We start from the raw sequence: 22,962 nt of genomic DNA, 5'->3' as shown, positions 1-22,962 counted from the left end.
GTTAACTGGGACATGCCAGAGATTGAATCTGGGACCTTCTATATACAAAGTGCATATGTATCATTGAGCTATGGTCCCTCCCCCAGAACAAAAAAACCCAAACATATAAAGCAAAACTAACACCATTATGTGCACCATGGACACCCTACAACTTATCATCTCAATAAACTAAATTTGTCACTAGAACTTTTGGTAGTAGTGTCTGCATCTGGAGGTACAACGTGCTCCATGGGTGTTAATCCTTTCTTCGAAGTGGTTGTTATGCTATCCTGAAATGCACACCATGCAATACATACCGTATATACAGCATGACTTCAGTAGGATTCCATCCTAATGCCACAACATGGCATAGGAACCTGGTTGAGTGTGACACTTTCACACTAACATCCTAATAATCCTAACACTAGTGCTCTGCTATTAGCTTTGGCTCCAGTGCAGAAAACTTTCCAAAGAGTTTCAGAGGATTTCTCTATTTTAAAAAACTGTTCCTGGGTACCCAACCCAGGGATTTTTCTAAAACAAGAGGAGTGAGGAACTTCAGGATCAAGGGCCAGGCCTCTCAATCCAGTTCTTGGGATTCTGCCCAGGCCACATCGCTTCCTGGCTGTTCCCTGTGCCTTCCTTAAGAGCTTTTGCCCAACTGGAATATGTGCTTGAACAGCAATAATGACTCCTGCTTGCCTGGATGAAGAGATGTGTGTGACGATACAGAAACCAATGGCATTTGCATGGCTAAAAAGAGGTCTACTATACAAAGTAAGAGTCACAGCCATTGCTTCACCCACTCTTGCCTCTGACACCACCCACCACTGGCCCCTGGCATGTTGCCAACAAAGGAATGTGGTCCTCGAGTTGAAAAAGTTTCTCCACCCCTGCTCTAAAGAGGATCCAAAATTCTTTTATGGACTTTCCCCCCGCAAGATATTGCGACAGCCACAAGCACAGAAGACTTGATAAGGGGATCAGACAAATACATGGAGGAGTAGACGCCTATTAATAGTTGTGAGCTGGTGTAGCATGATGGTTAAGAGACTGAGTTGTGAATCAGAAAGTCCCAGTTTGTCCCAGTTAGAAGCTTGCCTCTGCAATTAATTCACCAGTGGCCTTAGGCAAGTAACTCTCTCGGCCTCAGTCTACCCATTTGCAATATAGTGACATGAATACTCTCTTACCTTACAGAATTATTGTTAGGCAGGGTGGGGGGACATGTGGCCCTCCACGGATGTCACTAGAGTCCAACTCCCAGCAGCTTTAGCCTTCATTGCCAATTCATAGCATTAACCACAACACCAGACTAGGCATCAAACAGCTTATCCCACATGGCAGACTGCAGTAATAGAAACACATAGTTGCTGTGTTCTCCAGGAAACAGAAGATCTAAGCAGAGAAACATTTACATTTTCCTTGAAGTAGCAGTAAAGGTTTGCCCACTAAACTCAAAAGCTACAATCAGCACAAGGAAACAAAATCTCAAGTTACAAAATGATAGGCACAGAGTCAAACAGCTGCCAAGCCTCAGCTCTTAAGTGCTGGTGGTGGATCATGAAAAAAAGGAACATTACTCCCTTTGAGAATTTTCTCAAGGTCTCTTTTGGAATCATCAGACTTGGTTCACAAGTTGCCATAGATCTCAAATGGTATGTGGGATGATTCCAGGTCCCACTGTGATGTATTTGTTTAGGCACACATACAGAGAGAGAGAGAGAGAGAAAGAGCACAAATTGGAGGCAGATAACTGTTTAGTATTTCCTTTGCACTGTCAAGGGTTTATTTTCTCCTTTTGTAAAAGGTAAACTGAGCCTAAATAAGAGTGGGAGAACAGGCTTGCCGAAATCCTCAGGGGAAGCAATCTAAGTTATATCTGTTGGAGGAAAGCTGTGAGCAACCAACCATGGTCAGCCCACAACAGGCCAGGAAATGCTTCAGCAGCAGCAGCAGCAGCAGCTGCTGCAGCAGCCAGAACCACAACTTGAGCCTGACCACATGTCAACCAGGGACACAGAATACCGACTGAAGAGCTTAAATTTAGACAGGTAAACAGGCAAGAAGGAAGAGTGTTGGCACCTATTCGGGCTTAGCCAGACAGCCAAGATGTGTGAATCAAGTAGCAAAGACTTCAAGAGCAGTGGCAGCTGGTGGCCCCTGGGGCTGACAGAGGGGCCTACAGTAGGTGGCGCCAGAACCAATGACAGGTTCTGAAAGGCAGAGCCAACTGCTTGTTCCCATCCTCAACCGTGCTGAGTTCTACAAAGGCAACACTGAGGCTGCAAAGGAAGAAGCCAACAGCAGTGCTATGTTCTGTTCCGGTTCTAAGTCAGAAGGCAGGGAAGGTTATGAATGTGGGATTTCCTGCATGCAAGGCATATGCTCTACCACAGAGGTTCCCAATCCCAAAGTGTGGTCCATGGTCCACCAGTTTCATGCAGGTGGTTCACAGAAGCAACTCTGAGGAGTGGCGGAGCTATGTGCATGTGAGAAATGTGTGTGAAGAATGGGGGGCACAGGGGCTTCTTCTTCAGTCTTAGAACCTGGCCAGGACTGACCAGAAGTGATGTAGGGAGAAGGCTCTGTCTTTCTCAGAGGAATACAGCTGTGGCTGGCAGCAAGATGTGGAAGGTCAAAAGAGGGGGAAAGAGTCTGACAGGGCACTTGAAAGGAGCGGGGAGTCAATATATGGAAATGAAGGAAGCAGCGAGAAGGGGAAGAAGCTGAGAGAGTGAACGCAAGATGGAGTGACTCAAAAGTGGGAGCTGTTAGCTAATAATAATAATAGTCAACGTCTAAAAATGGATTTGTGGTTGAAGAAGGGAGATTGAAAAAAAACACAAATTAATAAATGATCAAGAAAATAGTAACAAAGATGAAGCAAGAGTAAAGGAAGAACATATCAAGGGGAAATGCACCTCTAGAAGGATTTTTAAATTGTATTAAATTTAAATCCTTTTGTTTCTTATTGCATTTTATTGTGTTAGAGTTTGAATTCCATATAATTAAAAAACAGTACAACTGCTAAGCAATAGGCAGAAAACTCATTAAGTAGTATAGCAAGACCCTTCCCAATTTGCAAGTGGTCTGGGGGGCAGAGTGAGTGTGGAAACCTCTGCTCTCTCACTGAGCTATGATCCTTCTCCAACATATTGAGGGGACACAGGACTGTGGCAGCCAATGCCCTTCAGTGTCTGGTTAAGCCTAATTCACTGCTATTGGGCATAACAACAACAACAAACAAACAAACAAATTTATTATTTGTACCCCGCCCATCTGACTGGGTTGCCCCAACCACTCTGGGCAGCTTCCACAATATGGCTTTCATATCAGTTGCTGGTTTTTTTTTCTTGTCCCCCTTCCCATCTTAACTGAAATAATAGTGGCATTATTTAGCATAGAAGAAAACAGTAAGTGGCATTATAAAACAACTAAATAGTCCCCCCCCATTGCCAATGTTAAATCAGCTGTGGAAGTCCAAGCAAACAATGAGTGTTGGCATCACAGAGACTCTCTGAAAGATTATATGCACTTAAGGCTGATGCCTTATCGTAGTTCACAGATCCTTCCCCTTTCCTAACCCTGCTATCAGAGGAGATGATGAAGACAATGTAGGAGGTCATGCTTAGTAAAGTGTGTTATTGCACTGCAACCAATATCGTGTTGATATTTATGACACCCCAATCATACATCATATCATCATCATCATTATTATTTCATTTATTTATATTCCACTAAAACCAAAATAGGCTTCTAAGCATTTAACAAATATAAAACCCCATTACATACATACAATAAAATGTAACCATTCACAATGAAAATATACAATATAACAATTCCGTTCAAACAGCACAGTACAGTAATTAAAACAGGAGATTCAGGTCAAGAGATCAAGGGAATACCTATATAAAACAGATACATCTTCAATAGGTCACAGAATGCCAGTATAGATGGGGGGGGGGTCTCTCAAATTTCAGCATGCAATGCATTCCATAATATTGGGGCCATCACTGAAAAAGCCCATTTCTGTGTCACAAGTCAATGAGTCATGGCAAGATTAAGATCAACCAATGGAACCTGAAAAATGTCCTTGCCAGACAATGGAGGGGAAGTCACTGCCTCCGGTAACCTGGTTGAGAGTTGCTTATGGCTTTATATGTAAATAGCAAGACCTTAAAACCAGTCACTAATAAGCAGCTAGTGGGGACCTGTTAGCATGGGTGTTCAGAAAGGGTGTTCAATATTTGATGAATGTATTATTGGATTGAAAAATATAACATTGTTCCAGTTTTAAAAGTTGGGTGCAGTTTAGTCAATTAAATAAATCTCAACCATTTGAAGTAATTTCCCTGTTGATATTAATGGGAATTACAAAAGTTTAACATTGGTGGGATAGTGGCCATTGTTCCTTGTATAGTTGGAAAATACAATGTCTTGGCAACAAAAGCAATGCATTAAGGGGAAACACACAGATAGTGCACACAGCATGTGAAAAGCAAAGTGCAGATTTGATTTCCCCCCCTTAAATCAGTGTTTTTCACCAGAAACATTATCATGACCTGGCCTAATATAAGACAGTACAACCGTCTGATTTTGAAAACCCCACACCTTGCAAAATCAGGAACTGGAATTACTGTGCATAGTAGGTGGCTTAGACCATCTCAAACCAATGCGGGTGGAGGGGGTGTCAAAAGTGCAGAGAATACCAAAAGAAAGAAGAGGAGGAAGAGTACACAAAACCTTTAAAACTACATCACTGTTAAGGGTTAATATCACAAAATGGAAACACAGAGCAAGTCTGAAGACAGCCAAAGGAGATGTGCTGTATAGTATTACATCTACTACTAGATGAACTAAGAAGGCAGGCACTCCTTCCTAATAGAGAGGAATCTCTTTCTGATACCCTTGGGCACAGAAGCATAAGAGATGAAGCCTGGGAACGCAGGAAATCTGGGGCTGGAGTAAGGCCAGGCTGCCTGTCCAATTCTGCCTCCTACTCTGAATTGGCACTTGGATCTCACAAAGTTTCCCTCTTCATATACTATTCCAATTTCTTCGACAGAAGAAATGAAAACCTGCTTTCATTAATTGTTGGCACATTTACTTCCATGTTCCACATACTTTTCCCCCCCTTTTAAAATCACATTAATTTTCTCAGTACCAAATTCTTAAATTTCTCTACGTACAGCTTTGCTTTCTCTCTCTTTTTGCCGCTTAGCCCCTTGGTTATTGAAAAAGAAACCCACCTTAGTTTGACATGAACTACATAAGCTGATATATATGCACAGAGCATATGTATGCACTGATGAGATATACATATGATATTCAAAACTGGCAACTGGCAGCCTGGGAGTGTGATCTGTCCCACAAAGCTACTTGGAAGTGTTTATCAGAATGATTAGCCCTATCTTCGCTGGAATGATAGACAAGTTCCTACACATATTTTCCTGGCTGAATGGAGAATTAAAATGCAACTGAGTATATTCCCAAACCCAACAAAGGAGCCAGAAATGTGTGTGTAGCCCAGTAAACAATGCTGGGATTCTGCAAATCACCTGTTGAAGGGTGTGCAGGGGCCTGGATTCAACTCCTACTTTCCCACCCAAAAGTTGGTTGGCAAGAATTCAGCTTTTCTTTACTTTCCAGTCAGGTTGTAGGTACACAGGCTCAGCCATTCCACATATAGGTTACTGGATTAGGACCATTGACAGTATATTTAAAGTGTTGAAAAGAAGCAAGGTTATCTTCCTTTTTCCTTCACAGCCTGACATTTGAGGAGCTGTCACTTAAGTGGCAATCCTATGCATACTTACCTGAGATAAGTAAGCCCCACTAAGATTTCCCTGCTGAATATGCATTATGCAACTTGTGCTAATCACCTATTCAACCCTATTTCAACCCCCCCTCCCTGAAAATAAGGCTGCTCATTGCATGGGAATCCGAACAAATGTAAAAGTTAAACAGAAAAGGTATCTATGAACATACACACAATTCAATAAGTTGGAGTTGGACAATGCAGAGGTGCACTTTGAATGCTAAAATGGCACACCTGAAATAGAAAGTGAAAAGGGAAGGGCAAATCCCAGGGCCAGAGAAATGCAAGATGCACACATTGCCACATTTTTATGCCAGGAGTTATCTTAAGTATTATACAACCTTAATCAAACAGAAGAATATGTGGATAGGTCACAGGCTACTTGGTCTCATTTTATCCTACCTTAAGGTACAAGTTGCCCTGGGTCAGATTTGGCATGTGTGACTATTTATTGGAATCGAAAAAAATACAAAAGAGCTGGGATTTCATTCATAAACAAGAATAAAATCTACAGACAGAACCTGTAAAAATCATGCCTGGAATCTGGATTATGTTAAATAAATGGTTGAGTACCGCACAACTATTGTGCCAAACATCTGTACTTGTAGAAAATGTTCATTTTATCATGATATTGAAAGCACTACTGTATGATTCCACAGAACACATTACAGTATCAGCACACCAGACCATGTCACTGCCACACATCCACTGCTTAGAGGTAAAAGTAATTTTACAAGTATTTAACCTGCAGTATGGATATTTTAAAAGCCCAAATTTGGAATAGTCAATTCATTCCAGTAGTTTGCACTGTGTTTTTGGTAGAAACCAGTGGATTTCCAGAATGCATCTCACAACCAAAGCAGCTCCATACCTTTTTTACGTAACTGGCTTTGCAACACTCCAACACACAGAGGGCAGGATAGGAGTCTGGAAGGGTGCTGGGGAACACAACTAGACAAAGGTACCCTCAGGCAGAACAGGATCTTAGAAGCTTTCCAATGAAGTTTTCCCCTTGCTGTAGAAGTCACCACCTGACTTTGTCTTATACCATTCACAGTGTACCTCGCTGAAACTAGAAGATTCCACCTCCCATCTTCTATAATTGTTGATCTTCTAGACTTTACGTAACCACCAAGGACACACCCTCAACAGATGTACAAAGTTCCCCTCACCACACACACTGGCCTGCCATCAACTATAGGAGAACAAAACAGACTGCAGGCCAGGAACATTGAAGATGCAAAAGACTAGGACTAGACACAAATGCAAGATAAATAATAGTGTGGCAACTTAAAGGGGTTTAGGCCAAGTTGTCTGTGAAATGGTAAAGCAGCGTGTTTTCTGGACTTGCACCATTATAGGCTGCTGTTCTGGCCTCATAGGATTAAACCCTCCTCCATATAAAAAATCCACACAGCAAGAAAAAGGTCTGGTGGAAGGGTTCTACCTCAACTGGTCTCCTATGTGCAGAGAACTATTTTTGTATAGAGGAGCATTCAGAGACTCACAGTCCAAACTGGAACAGCATAAACACAGGTTTGTCACCTCACTGAGTACTAGGTTCAACTGGTTTATTGTTGTGTGAGCTTTTTGAAGGCAAGAGTATACACAGATCAGGAGCATAAGTGGGAGAGGTATGAAGACCCTAATATTGTGTACCACCCTAATAACCTCAATAACAAATCAAGGCTACTTGTTATTCCCATTTAGGAAAGTTGGTTCCACCTGCAGCACATAGATGCGTCAAGAATAGTTACATACCCACATGGAGTGTTAACCACATGGTTTATAATTAGGTCAATTAGTCAAGAATACAAATACACCTGGCTAGGCAGATAGATATAAAATACACAAATGTGTGTACATGTATGTATGCATGTGCTATATCTATCTATCTATCATCTGTGAGACTAGGTGTTAGTATGTCTGCATTATGTATCTGTGTGAAATAAGAAGCTACGTAAGTACAAGTGTGGCAAAAAAGAACAGCAGTATGTTGGGAGTATGAGAACTTGCATTGTTAAGCCACATGTCCCATAGTCTGACCTTCTATAAGCCACCTAGAGAATGTAAATTTAATAAACAATAATAATATCACTTGAACATAATAATGGTAAATACAGGACAATAACAGAGGTATATATTGAACCCCAGTCTGATTTACAGTCAACATCCACTTAGCCTTGTGTGGTTGAGTTACTGTAGTACACTTTACATGTGGCCAGCACTACAAACAGATGCATTTCCCTTTTGCAACACAATGGATTAGGACCAAACTACGCATGATGCAGGATAGCTGTGACTGGAACTCCCAGCATATTTCTTAAAGTTCAAAAACAGCTGTGACTACAATGGAAAGGCTAGATTGCGGTAGTGGAACTGGGGAAAAGAGGGTGCTTAACCTTTCCCCTTGCGCCATTTTCCTGATCAAAAGATCCCCATCCTGAATCAATACCCTCACTTCTGGCTGCTCCTTTTAAGCTCTAAAAAGAGGCAGGACTCCAGATCTTGTTAAAACTTGATGAGCTAAAGTTGGCTTCAAGAACAGTGTCATCGGCCCTGGCTTCACGTGGCCACTACCTGTTAACAAATGAAACTGTCTTCAACAGAGGCAACTGAGACATTGAATTGTAGAGTTGAAAGAGACCTTGAGGGTCATCTAGCCCCACCCCCTGCAATCCAGGAATCTCAACTAAAGCATCCATGACAGATGGCCCAACATCTGCTTAAAAACCTCCTTGGAAGGTGAGTCCATTACCTTCCAAGGGAGTCTGTTCCACTGTCGAACAGCTCTTACCGTCAAAGCTCCTCCTGATGTTAGGTCACAATCTCCTTTCTTGTAATTTGAAGCCATTGGTTCGGGTCCTAGCCTCTGAACAAGCTTGCTCCATCTTCCAGCCCTTCTGATATTAGAATATAGCCATATCTCCTCTTCTCCAGGCTAAACATCCCCAGGTCCCTCAACAGTTCCTCATAAGGCTTGGTTCCCAGTCCCTGTATCACCTTGGTCGGCCTCACCCCCCTCTGCATACATTCCAGCTTGCTAATATTCTTAAATTGTGGTGCTCATACCTGGACACAATATTCCAGGTAGAGTCTGACCAAAGCAGAATAGAACCCCCCCCCAGCTGGCAGGAGTTCTCTAAGGCCTCACACAGAGAACTCTCTCAGTCATGTCACCCAAGAGCCTTTTAACCCAGACATGCCAGGGGGTCACTGTCTCCTCTGGCTCAGTTTGACTTCCAGTGTGTGAACACCATACAATTTAAGAAAACAGTAAATTGCTTGGCAAGTCCACACAGATGCCTCTCATACACCCACAAACAGGGCACAAAGACAAGCATAATCTCTCACCAAATGCATCCGGCAGCTGGTTCGGCAGCTGCTTTGGACCATGACTCTCATCTGCCCCTTTGCAGTCCAAAACATCTAGAAGACACCAGGTTGCCAAAGGCTTTAAGAGCTGAACTCCGCCTCTGAGATTTCATTACAAACAAATTGAGAGCCTCACTTTCCAAGGTTATCTTGCCAATGACAGGCCATAAAGTACAGGTGATGAGAGAAGAGTAATTTAAAGAGAGACTTAAAAGCACCTTCCCTCCACAACGTCTTGAGAGGATCAGTGCCACAAGCATCCCTTACAGGTTCTGAAGAAAACAGCAGCTGCCCTCCCGAGGTTGTGAGCAGCTCCTACCTACCCATGAGGCACTCAGTCTCCACCTCGTTAAAAGTACTGTAAAGTGCTCAGCGACCACCCAAAGTGCCCTGCATTGGGATGGGGCTGTGCAGGGCAAACTGTTCACCCCGGAGTCTGGGGCTCCACCAGACAGGCTGAAGGGATGCCCCAGCAGCAGCAGAGTAGTCCGAGAGCTCACTCAGCTATCCTCTACCTGACAGGATGGCAAAGCACCCAAGACCAGTAAATATACCAGGGCAAAAGACAGCTGGAGACTGTAAAACAAGGTACGAGAAAGTTGGTTTTCCTTTGGTGGATGAATACTCCAAAGGCTGTGAGTGAAGAGAAGGGATATTTTCCTCACTCTCAACATTGCAATCCGATTTGTTTTCTTGCTTGGAAGCTTCCCCAATCCTCCCCATCCACCAGCAATCCCTGAAACAGCAGAATTTGGAGACTGCTCCTGTGTAAGTTTCCTACAGACTTGAGACTGCAATCCTAGTCACCCCAGGAGTAGACAGGGTTAAGACAGCACTGTAAACCCCCCTGAGTTCAGTGGAGCTATTCTCAAGGGAAAGTGCTGCCTTAAAAGAATAGATGTTGCTGGAGCTCAAACCTGCCAGACTGTCAAGCAGATGCACCCTCCCTCTTGCAAAAACTCCCCCCTAGTTTAGTAGGTGGGGATTCTGTCACCCTCCATAAGGATGCTGGACTGCAGCTGCCAATAATCATTCCAGATCATTGGCTACGCTGCTGGGGCCGATGGGCGTTGGAGCCCAACAACATCTGGAGGGGCACAGGTTACGCACCCTTGTTCGAGCAAGTCCCACCAGTGTGGCGACCAGCCCTCGGCCACAGAAGCGCGCTGTGCCCGTTCGCCAAGACGCTCTTTCCTTGCTACTCAAGAAAGGTAGAACTCTCCTCCTCCGCTTGAAGCAGGGCTAAATTCCGGCCCGGGCCGAGACACCAACCAGGACGAGCTTTTCAAGGCGTCTCCGCAGGAGTGAAGTCCCGCCGAGTCCAATGGGACCCCCGGCCAGCGCGCCAAGAGCCACAGCCGGCGCGAAGCCCGCCCTCCGCCACAAACCCGCTCCTTGTCCGGCCGCGGCGGCGAGGCGCTTCACCCCGGTGCTGGCCCAGGGGAGCCGGGACACGTGTTTGCGTCTCCGTAGGGGCAAGAACGCGTGAAGGCGGGTTCTGAGGGAGAGGGAACTTTGTTTCAGCGAAAAAGAGCAAGGCGCGCACACTTCCCTCCCCACAACTCCCAGTCAGGGCGGCCAGGCGCCGGGGCTCTTCGCACGGGGCTCCTTCCTTCTTCCCCCCGGCGCCCCGGCGGTGACAAGAGCGCCTGCCCGGGCCCTCCGGCGCTCGCCCTGCGAGGGGCGCCCCCTACCTGCATCTCTGCGCTTTCCAGCCCCGCGACGTCGACGGCTGCGGCAAGTTTGCCTCTCGGAGTGTGTGTGCGAGTGGGTGTTCTCCTCGCCCCGCTCGAGTTAGTCCCGGCGCTGCGCAGGCAGCAGGTGAGTCGCCCTTTGGCAGCGCGGAAGGCGCCGGGCCAGGCAAGGTCAGCTCGGAAGCCACCGGGGACGCGCCCCCGCGCTCCTCTCCAACGGGCTGGATGCGCCCCTCTCCGCTCGCGCGCTTCTGGCTGGCTGGCTGGCCGGCTGCAGCAGCAACAGGGGCAATAGGCATCCACCGTCGCCGACGCTCCCTCCCTCCCTCCTGCCCGCGGCGGGCGGCTGGCTGGCTGGCGCTCTCGCTTTCTTTCGGGCTGCTGCTGCAGAAGGGATTTTGCACCAGACAACTTTTAGGCCGGTAGGAGTTTTGACTACAGCGGCGACAGTAGCAGCAGCAAGACGGCGCCGACTGTAGTGCAAAGGGTCGGAGCAAGGCGAGCCGAACCGATCCCGGGGGCTCAGGCAGCAACCTCCGCCCCGCCTCCCCCCACGCCCCGCGCCCGCCTCTCCCTCCCTCCCAAGCACCCCCCTCCTACCCGCCCCGCGCGGCAGCAGCGCCGGCGATGGGCACCACCCCGGGCCCGGGGCAATCCCCCTCAACCCCCCCCCCTCGCGACACACACCGTGTATATAGCCCTCGCTGTCATCCTGTCTCATCCAAACGCAGCCCGAGTCACCCCTCCTCGCCACTTTAGATTGCCACCCTTCTTGCTGGCGTGGCAACACTGCTGTCCCGTGAGGAACTTCATAGACCTTCCTTTTCATTAAAGCCCTGACCCCTACGCTCTCCCCAGTCTTCCCTACTAATCTCCTCTCTCATCCTCTCCTTCCGTGGAACACCCCCTCTTCCTGCTGCCTCATTCCCAACTCTCCAAGATTCCCCCTAGCCTGGAGCTTGCTCCTGTTCTCACATATACTTGACATTCTTTCCTCCCCAACAGATTAAACTAGCACACTCTCAACACCACTGAGTTCCCCACTACCACCTGACCCCACCACTTGTCCCTTCCACTAACATACCATCCAATCCATCACCAGGACACATCTCACCACCACCACCGCCCCCCATATGAGTCCCTTGATGCAGACACATGCTAAAAGTTGACACTCAGTGCCTTTCACCCCTTGTTCCTCCCTGTTGTAGACTCAGCTGCTTCAGAGGAGCAAAAGGCAGCTGAACTGCTCTTCCGCTGCCCATGCACACACACACATGAGCAGTAGAGCTGTAGAGCTTTGCAGTGCCTTCAACTCCATTGGAAAAGCAGGCGTCTGCAGTCCAACATTATTCACTTCACAGAAGCAGATATGCAGGCTCTTAAAAACTGACTTGGGAGGCTTCAACTGTTTCAGGAACCAGGAATCCATGATCTGGGATGGGATAAGATGGGAATGGAAAAATAGGGCTCTAGCAGATGGTGACAGTGCTTTTGTGGCACCATAAAGGAGCGCAGAAAGAAGAAACGCCATGGTACAGCTGCATCAACACAACTGGACGCCTTCATCTGCCCCAGCTGCAACAAACCATGTCTTTCTCATATGTTTCTACAGCCACAGCAGGTGCTGTAACTCTCCAATGGTTTGACTTTATCCCTGAAGGTGCACTCTTTCATTGTCTCCAGAGACAAACAGATGCTAACCAAAGACGTATGAATTTATTGTGGCATAAGCTTTTGTGGATATTATCTATAAGTTGACATGGAGATGTGTGGGCGGTGGATAGGATTGTATGCAATGGCGTCAAATGGCAATGAAATGTCTGTGGCAATTCAGTCAAAGCTTAAACATACACAGAATAAATACGTTAGCTACTCATTACAGCAGTAATATTTTAGGTGGAAGGCCTACCTGCCTACAAATGAGGAACTACAATGATAATGGAGCAGGAATTTTAATGCCTAATTGTCAACCTAATATTAAGAACATAAACATAAGAAGATCCTGTGGAATCAGGCCAATGTCCCATTCAGTCCCGTGTCCTGTTCTCACAGTGGCCAACCACTGGGAAACCCATTGCCTATGGGAAACCCAAAAGCAGAATCTGAGTACAAGAGTACTCTCCCCTTGTGTGGTCTCCATTAAGCAAAGTTAAATGACTTAGTTGTGCTATGCCAGCTAACTCTTGCAACCTCAATCAGAAATTAGTACCCCTGAGTTTAATGAGCCTTACTTCACTTATGGATAAGATTGTCAGTGGCATCAGTTTAAATGCTGTGCATTTCTGTTCAGATCTCACTTGCCACTGATTTTTTGTCTGGTATCAATGACTATCTTTAAGTAAGCTTGTAAAATATAAGCAGAGCACATCTATTACCATGTGTGGGCCCCACTGTAGTAGAAGCAGATGTTTCCTTGCACTCCTGCCCATGTGTTCCCCACTGTATTGTGAGTGTGAATTTTGACACTAGCATTCTTTTCTATGGACATTCATGTGTTTTGCAGCTTGAATTCCTGGCTGTGACTCCTGTGGCACTGTATCAGTTTTCATCCAAGTACTTCAACTTACCTAGATGGTGCATAGGAATTGTATTTGTTTTCTCGTTGCTCCAACAAGCATTATTGATCTCACATGATGCTGGTGCCACAAACACTCATCAAAAGTGTCCCAAGAGGATTTTGCGCACCATCAGTACCCTAGGACTTAACATTCCCCTTTGCTGGGGAAAGAAACATGACACTGCCTGAAGCAGGGATTGCCAAATTTAAAGGAGAAGCACCAGCCAAATTGCATGGAACCGCAGTTGCACCAATACTTGCAAATTGCTCCAGCCAAATTGCACTGGTTCCAGTTCTGTAGTTCAGATATGTTGCCTGAAGATGGAACTGGAATTCCAATACACATACACAAACAAATACACGTATCTTTGATTAGGGGACACTGATCAGTCTATCCTCTTGTGCTGACTGGGAAGTATCTGTTCCCTTCCTGATGTGTGTGACAAGAAGAATGCTGTCCTAAGAACACCTGCAGGAAAGTGTACTATTGAATTAGTAGCACTTGCTTTCTGGTAAATTATCAGAGACATACTGTGGCTATATCTAGAAATCCACCAGTATAAGGCATACAGTGCTGGACTCTAGACAAATAATTTCAATCTATGCCTCAAGAACGTACACATAAGAGCCAACATGAATACCAAAAGAGTAGCACATGGAAGCAATGAGGCAATACACTGGGCAGCTGACGAGCTGATCCGTTCATTTTATTGTCTCTCTGACAATAGTAATCTGCTTTTCAAGACCTAGCTTGGGCGTCTGCATTCTGGCACATGTACTGTGAAACATTTCCATAAAGCAAGAAGAGCTGGGGGAGGGAACTCCCCTGATTAATATATATATATATATATATATATATATATATATATATATATATAGTGAAATTATAGTAAAATGCATGAAAGGGAAGAACACCAAGCACTGGGCAGGATGCCGAACTCTAGTGGTGCCAGGATTTACACAGTGAAAACAACAATCTATGCTCAAGTGCAGTGATTAACAAATACAGCTAGCCAACCCTGCCCTTGCCTCCACATCTGCTCCTCTGTGTAGATAGTTCCTGAGGAGGTTACACATAAAAAGCACCCTGATCAACGGGTTCCATAATTTGATACCAGCCTCTCAGGTCTTAAAGATGCAACCAGGTGTCAAATTCAACAGAAAAATATATTTATTGTGCATATATCAAAACCTCAGGCCATCATGATAATCAAATCATCCCTATAGGCTACTGGTCTTCAATTGGCAGGTTGGGTCACAGCCTGATCCAAGGTGGGTCACAACAGGAGCACTACCAGCATGCGAACATATGGGAAGAGGTTATATTTATGTTTGTTCCCTATCTATACCTGAATTTCCAATTCATCTTTATTATTATGAAAAGTGTGTAAATTATTCACTCAGGTCCTACTTGAAGGTTCCCATGGGCATCTGGCTGACCACTGTAAGAACAAGAGGATGGGCTAGATGGCCTGATCCAGCAAGGCTATTCTTATATTATAGTTTCCAAGACTTAAAAAGAGAATTATACTTATAGATATTTACAGATGTGAAAACAGCCCCCATACCCCCATATATCACCTTGAAAATTAGCATCCCAGTAAGGGATGAATAAAATCTTTTAATAAACTTGGATTTGTTTGTTCCTTCTTTCAGTCTTCCGACATGTTTTGTCAACAAGGATGTTGTCCAGATCCAAGCCTATCCAACATAGACCTAACAGCAGAAAATGTCCAGAAAGTTGCAATTCAGATTCTAGCTGGAATTAACAGACATGTGTTATCAGTTCGCAGTCCTCTTCCAACATTTTAAAAGAAGTTTTTTGATTATGAATGTAGGCAGTAGTATCCCTGATCTTCTCCAGAATGACTTTCCAAAATCCAAGAATTACTAACTTGTTCAAAACAAATATGCCATCCTTGTGGCTAGAGTTTGACAACAGTATATTTCTCTTTCTGCCCATTTTACTGTTCCCCTTTCTTTTCTCCAAAACTCTTCAAGAGTGATCTAGCTAAGTTGGACCAGTTCCGTACTGCCTAATACCAGCCTTCGTGCATAGCAGAAGGGTGGGGAATCTGTGGCCCTTCAAGAAGTTGTTGGGACTACAACTGTCTTCAGTCCCAGGCAACTCGGCTAATGCTCAGGGATGATGGGAGTTGTAGTCAAACATCTGAAAGGCCACAGGTTCCCCACCCGTCAAGCAGCAGCTCTGCCATGCATTCAAGTTCAGATTTTTGTTGTTCTTTAGCCATGTTATAAGCTAGAAACAGACCTCAAGACTTGATGCCAAGCGTTTCCAGGGTGAAAACTGTTCTTGGTGATCTCAGCCTCCTGAGGCAGAAGGGTGTTCTAATTGTTGCTGGCAAGTTTACATACCATTGTTATTGTTACAATTGGCTGTGCAGATTTTAAACGCCTTCTTTATTTTATAATTTGTAATTAAGGAGAGATGTAATTAGTTTCAATTTTTAATGCAATTAGGGGGCACTGCAAATAAAATTACTTTCTGTTCTAATTGTGCTGGAACTGGAAGCTACATGCTTGCATGTGTTGCAATAAGATTTATTGATATGGATTTCCATCATGGCCGGCTCTACTGTTAGGCAGAATGAAGTGAACACCTCAGGCAGCAGATGATGGGGGAAGCAGCAGTGGCAGCTCCAAGGCCAATTCCTCTTTGGAGGACAGAGCTGTGTGTGCCACATGGCCTGTCCAGGACCCTCTAAACTACCCTGCTGCCCTCAGGTGTGGCAAAGGTTGCAGCTGCCAATGGTTTAAGTAAGATGCAGCTGCCAGTAGTTGGTTTCTGTACATAAAATGGGGATGCCATCCTGTCCTTCACCTCAGGTAGCAAAATGTCTTGGGCCAGTGCTGATTTCTATCCTCCAAGTTGTTCAGGATAACAAACTTGGGGTTGTCCCATTTTATCCTCACATCAAACTTGTGAGGTAGGTTGGGCTCAGATATAGTGGCTTGCCCAAGACAACCCTTTGAGCCTTATGGCTGAACTGGAATTTAATCCCAGCCTTTCCAGCTGAAGTCCAATAATATCCACTGTATCAAGAGTGGGAACCTTTGGCTTTCCAGATGTTGCTGGACTTCAAGCCAGTGGCCACTATTTAAGAGTGAAGGGAATGGCAGTCCAATTATCATTGGAGAGCCACAGGTTCTCCAGCCCTGGTTTAAACACATATGATGTCATTTGTCCATTTCCTTCCCTCTCTGCCCTTAACTTCCTGTTCTTCTATCACTTTCCCCATTGCCTATTTTAGTTTGCAAGCTCCCTGAAGGCAGGGAGACCTGTCCATTTTTGCTTTCCCTGGTATAAGACACTACATATACGGAAGACAGTTTATTAATTATTTTCTATAACCAGGTTGCATTTAATGCTACTCATACTTACGAGCAGATACATTGAAATGAATGGACACAACTTTGGCTCATTCATTTCAATTGGCCTATTCTGAGTGAACGTTAGTTGGATCAAGGAGACTAGATATTAGATAGATGATAGATATTTTCTCCCATCAGTCTCTCAACTCAAACGCTGTCTGGGTTCCAAGCCTCACTTCTTGCTCAAGGTAGAACTGCTGATTGTGTGATATTTTTTGAGAAATGGGTCACCCTCAATACTAGTGATTCAATAAAAAATGAAGAGAATTGAAGGCTTTGTCTAGTTTCCTTCATAACCTAACATGTTTTCCATCCTTGTCCCCTCTTCGGCAGAACCTCCTATCTTTTGTGATACAGCAAAAGGGAGGGGGGGAATCAGTGGGGGGGAATAGTAACCCAGATTTTCCTTCATCCCCCCCCCAACCCTTGGGTAAAGAAAGAAGGAGCCATTGTCCTCAGGACTTTATAACCAGAAACATAATAGCTATTATAGCAAATACCAGCTAATTAGAGGGAAACATTGCCTCAGCTTTGCACTGGCTGGAGCGAGTGTTTGGTGCCAGGTTTTCTCACCCCAAGGTAAATGTGTTTTATGAGATGGGATGTTGGTCTCCATGCATGTCTGCAGAAACTTAACACTTTGGCTCCCAGGCATCTGCGAGGGGAACTTTGTTCACGGGCCTGTTGCAGCTTGGCTAAACATTGCCAAGTTCCATGTAGGGCAAAATATCATGTAGTTTTAAGAACTGTGTGCAGTTGCCAAGCTTTCTGGACCCACAGGCACATCTGGAATTTTGAGAAAGTGCTGTAGGCACTTGCTCCTCTGGTGCATGTGCCCCTACTTCCTCCAAGTCATTCAACCCCACAGATAACAGAATGAAACAAAGTTGTTAGCGCACACACACACACACTTTGCTTTTCAGCTGCAGTGAATTAAAATGGATCCTCTTGAATTTGCATGATTTTACATGAAGTCCCCCCACAAAAACACCATCGGATTACAGTTTACAGTCATCCAAGGTGCAGATCCTCTTCATAATTTATACATAAGACAAATCACATCTATACTGATTGTACTTTTCAGCATAAGGAAGAGTCTGCTGGATGATGATAAAGATTTACATTTATATCCTCCAAGGAGCTCAAGGTGGCATACATACGTCTCCACTCCATTTTATCTTCACAACAACCTTGTGAGGTAGGTTAGGCTGAGAGGCAGTGACTAGCCTGTGGTCAGCAAGTGAGATTCATGGCTGAGTGGGGATTGAACCCTGGTTCCCAAGTCAGCACTCTCTCCAGCATCCTGTTCTCACGGTGGCCAGCCAGACGCCTTTGGGAGCACACAAGTGGGACCTATGCGCAACAGCACTCTTCCCTCCTGTTGTTTCTGGCAACTAGTATTCAGAAGTATTACTGCTTCCATATCCATTAATAGTCTTCTCCTTCATGAATGTTTCTTATCCTCTTTTAAAACCATCCAAGTTGGTGGCCATCACTGCTTCTTCTGGTAGTGAATTCCATAGTTTTAACTGTGTGTTGGGCGAAGAAGTACCGTACTTTATTTTGTGTAACCTGAAACTGTCCTGAATTGTGGTGATGCCTTGTACAAAAATATGAGGATCCATGAGGACCTGTACCTTGGATCCATGATTTTAAGCTGTGAAAAATGTTGCAAAGCAGCAGGTCTGTGATTTTTATGGATCAGTCAATGGAGACAGATGTGATTTGTGATTTGACAGTGGTTGGAGACTATTTTCATTAGGGATGGGGACCTCAACAAACTATGTCTCACTCACCCCCAAAATGGCCTACACTGCTGAGTCACAGCTGTCAGGGTAACAGCAAAGGGGCTATCCATGAGATAAGACAGTTGTTTGCATGATCACCAAATGTTTGAATTTGTTTGTGCTTCCACTAAGTATATATATTTTAAATTTTGTTTTTAAGTCTGTGTTACAACTGAAGGAACCTGCGTATGCTTAGCCCAAAGGGACAAAAAGATTAAGGAGGATGGAGCACAATACCTCAAGGGTCTACAAATACTTTCAAAAGATTGAGGAAAGAAGAGGATTGTCAAAGATTTGTCATGCTTTCTGAGGACTGGCCGAGAAACAATTTAGGTAGACGTGCCATGTTGAAGTTAAACATTAGGTAGAATGACCTAATACATGTATTGAGTATTGAATGTATTGAGATTAGCCATGCTGCAAGATGGGGAACAGAAGATGAGCACTGCCAGAGCAGTCTAATACAGGGATGTAACACAGGAACGCAGAGAGATTGGCCATACCTACTGGGGTGGATGGGACTTGTAGATCAACAACAAAAGTTCCATATTCCAGTCCAGCATCCTGTTTCCCACAGTAGCCAACCAGCACTAGAGGCTCGTCCATGAGGACAAACGGGATGCTTTCTACCAACCTCAACCTGCCTTTTGCTATCCCTCACCCACTTGCTGAAAAGCAGGTCTTGCCAGACACCCAATCTTGGCCATTCATAGACTTATCCTCTATCAATTTGCTTTTCTTTTCCACCACTTTTTTCACTGCCAAAGCACACTGAGCTCACATTATGAAGCAAGATCTTTTGCCAGGGTTTCCACAGCCAATTTAAACAGCCTAGTGTAGCATAGGGCACTGCACAGGCACATAATCAAGAGCTATGAAACTGCAATGGCATTGCAAGCGGTGATGTCCTATTAACACAGAACTCTGCAGCTGTGTTGGCAATAGCCTTCATCATCATTACACTCCTGTAGACTAACAGTTGCACTGTGCCAAGTTAGGTGGAGGGGCTGTGTGTAATATGGGATAATTTACACTGCAGTCAAAAGGCACTGCAAAAAAAGCATGCACTCCAGTCAAAAGGCATTGCAGCCACCGTAAAGCATTCCATGTCAACGCAAGCTTTCACATCTTTTGTGATTTGCAATGGACTTACACAGCCTAAGATGACAGTGTAACAGCATCTGGGCAAGCTACTAAGGTTGCTTCCAAACTGTTACTGTTTTTGCTATGGGGCTCTAATTGCACAGCTAAAATTTACTGGCATTGAAGGAGGTTCAGCAGTTTTTTTAAAAATGAACTTTTGCCATACAGAAAGTGATGGGGAAATGCACTGGAAAGTGTAAATGCGGGTATATGATGGTATATAATAATAATAACAATAATAACATCAACATCAACAACATCCCCACAAACAAATCAGAATGAATGCTTAATAAATAGGAGACATATATCACCTTCCCCCAAACTTTGCAAGCGGATCAGGATGAGCATTCATCGAGAACAGGCCATCTGGAAGCAACCTGAGAGTATTTGAAGCTTATGCACACGTCTAGGAGTGAGATGCTTGTCCAAATCTAACTTAACAAAACATTTTCTGTAGACACAGAGAAGCCGCTGTTTAAAACTTTTGATTCAACTGAGGAATAGTAGGCAGAATAGACAGCTGATGCCCTTAGACTACCCAGTCAGCTATCAGTTCTTTGAATAGGATTCTTCCCGAAATGATAGCCCAAGCACATCAGGAACATAGAGCTAATCCCATATAGGTTGTAAAAGCGAAACCAGGAAACAACAAAAGTGGGGAAAGAGTGTGAACTTTGCCTTGTGACCTGGGTGGGCCTGGAATGTGGTTGACCAATAATTATAGCAAAGGATCCCCAGTCTCTGCATGGACTAGATGATCCCCAAGGATCCCTTCCAACTCTACAGTTCTAAGGTCCGTGTGCTAGTGGCACATGGCTTAAAGAGTACATAGCATCAGATTGCTTTCAGAGGACGATGTTAACTCCTGCTGAACACCTTGGATAGAGATGTCAAGAAGAAGACTAAACAATTCTGGAGGCTGGCTGGGTGGGTTGGGGCCAAAAGGGATCCCATTCTTGCAATATCAGTTTTCTTTAAACCTTGCACTGGAGGTGATTCTCAGGAAATAAGTTGTGTGTAATATTGCAGCATGTCCCTGGTTTCTCTCCCTGGCTTATGGTAAAGCACACACTTTGCATGCTCAAGGTTCCCGGCTCCATCCCAGCAGATCTAGTTAAAAGAATCTCTGATTAATAGGCTGATAAAAAAGGTCTCTGCTAGAGACCTTGCAGAGTGGCTGCCAGGAGCAATGGAACAGGGGTGGACAGAAGAGAGATTGGGATCTACCAGTTAATTTCTGTGTGCTTCTCAGCAGATTGGCAAGGTTTTCCAACTCCAACCCCTTCTTCCATTCAAATTAGGCTCCTGAAATTAAGATAGGTTTTTTGGGGGGGAGGGGAACTAGGAGTAGATTCATGTATGACAGAACTTTGAACTTCATTATAGTACTGAAAACCCCATCTTCTAGTCATGTAGCACATAGAGCAGGTGTTTGGGAACTACAGCTCCCATTCTCCCTGGCCACTGGCCATGCTTGCTGCAACTGATGGGAGTTCTAGTTCAGCAACATTTGGAGGGCCAAACACCTGATATACAGCTACCTTCTACTGCAGCAGAAGGGAAACTTTTTCGACCCAAGGCTACATTGCACTTGTTGCAGAACACTACAGTTGACCTACAATAGTGGGGAGAAAACAGGAGCCCCAGTTAGGGATGAGGGGAAAAAGTCAATTAAGTTTGCATTTAAAAGCAAACCTACCTGATTCGCTCTTTCCAGAACAATATGTGAACCAAAACACAGCTATCCTTTGAAATTCCCCCTTCACCAAATTTTGCAGTACGATACAGTTATTTAGCTAAGTAATGTGCACAAAAATGGATATATTTGTGAAAGTTACATATAAATAAATTACCTTAGGGAAAAATGGATACAGTAACGTATAGCTTAGGAGAAATTTGCACTAAAATGCTGTTGAATTTTCATGATGGCTTTTTTTAAAAAATTATAATTATAATCATTCTATATTTATTTATACCCTGCCTTTTTCCGTTAGAAGACACAAGACAGTTTACAGATAAAAACAAGAATCACTAAAAACATAGAAAAAACAATAATTAAATAAACAATTAAACATTAATAAAAGTAAAGCTATCTACGTACATAAAATTTATTAAAAACTTATGAATAATTACAATAAAAATAACAATAAATTACAAATGGATCTGAAAATGTGGAGAACTGAATTTAAGAATGGAAAAATCAGAAACTGAGAGAAACAGAAATTGATAGATTTACTTGTTCAGCTGTAAAATAACACATTCACTCTCCTACATACCCCATTTCCTACTTTGGGAAATGACAACATCAAGGTGTGGAAAGGTTGAGAATAATTTAGATAGGGACTGGGGAACAGGTAGACTCCAAGCATTGTTGGACTATTACTTCCTTCAGCCCTGACCATTGAACCTGTGGCCGAGGATGATGGGATTTGAGTCCAGCAGCAACGAGAGAGACACAAGTCCCCCTCCTTAGTTTAGTTCTTTCCAAGAATGGAAAAGTTTCCAAAATTGAATAAATTGGGGGATGGGGGAGTGGAAGAGAAAGCCCTTCACTCCATCACAGCAAATGTACACAAAGTGAAGGCCTCTTTTAAATCACCACCATGTTGCTGATTTTTTTAAAAAACAACCAACCATCAACAATTAGAACTGGTCCTTATCTGAATTGGCAAACAACCCATTTCCAGTTTCTTCCTCCCCCCACCCCATGGGAACCAGTCAGACTCCCCAGAGCAGAAAAGCTCATGTGACCTGAATATGTAGGACAGACTACAAAAGGGTGGGATTCTGACTGACAGTTCCTAACACTAATGCTTTTTTAAGTGCCAGAGGTATCTTGTTTGCTGATGTAGTAGAACGGGTGGTCCTTTGCTCTTGGAACTGGAGCTGAAGTGGTGTACTCTCCAGAATGAGATTTCCTCGCTGACCCTTGGGGAATGGAGTCAAGGAGAAAGATGGGCTGTGTAACCTACAGATCTTACTAGCTATATATAATTTGCACTGCTTTGCTTAATGGGAATTTCCATGCCCTAGGCACAACACTCAGAACCATCGCAGTTTCCCATCCGATATCAGTTAAACAATGTTTCTTAGACAATACTACATAATGAAAGACAAACTGTCTGGCCTCAGTTCTGGGAAACATCAGTGATGAGACACTGAGGTTATTTGGGACAGGCCGGCATTCTTTTAATCAGTGCACACACACAAAAA

General features: G+C 44.3%; 1 protein-coding gene across 5 annotated transcripts in view; it reads right to left on the bottom strand.

Moving 5' to 3' along the window:
* The window catches only part of WNT5B (Wnt family member 5B), a 126,571-nt gene that overhangs the window by 86,398 nt on the left and 17,211 nt on the right, over positions 1-22,962 (bottom strand). The window contains exon 1 of one of the 5 annotated variants that reach the window (XM_083572393.1): positions 11,557-12,007. The exons of 3 other annotated variants lie outside the window; for them this stretch is intronic. In XM_083572393.1, coding sequence (XP_083428519.1) covers positions 11,557-11,580 — 24 coding nt within the window. In that variant the 5' untranslated portion in view covers positions 11,581-12,007. Of the gene's footprint in view, positions 1-10,869; positions 11,458-11,556; positions 12,008-22,962 lie in introns of those variants that run through there. One more of the 5 variants, XM_083572394.1, reaches the window with a different exon arrangement.

Source organism: Podarcis filfolensis (genome assembly GCF_964270895.1).
Source record: "Podarcis filfolensis genome assembly, chromosome: 10".
NCBI classification, from domain to species: Eukaryota; Metazoa; Chordata; class Lepidosauria; order Squamata; family Lacertidae; genus Podarcis; species Podarcis filfolensis.
This window is presented reverse-complemented; position numbering and strand designations above follow the sequence as displayed.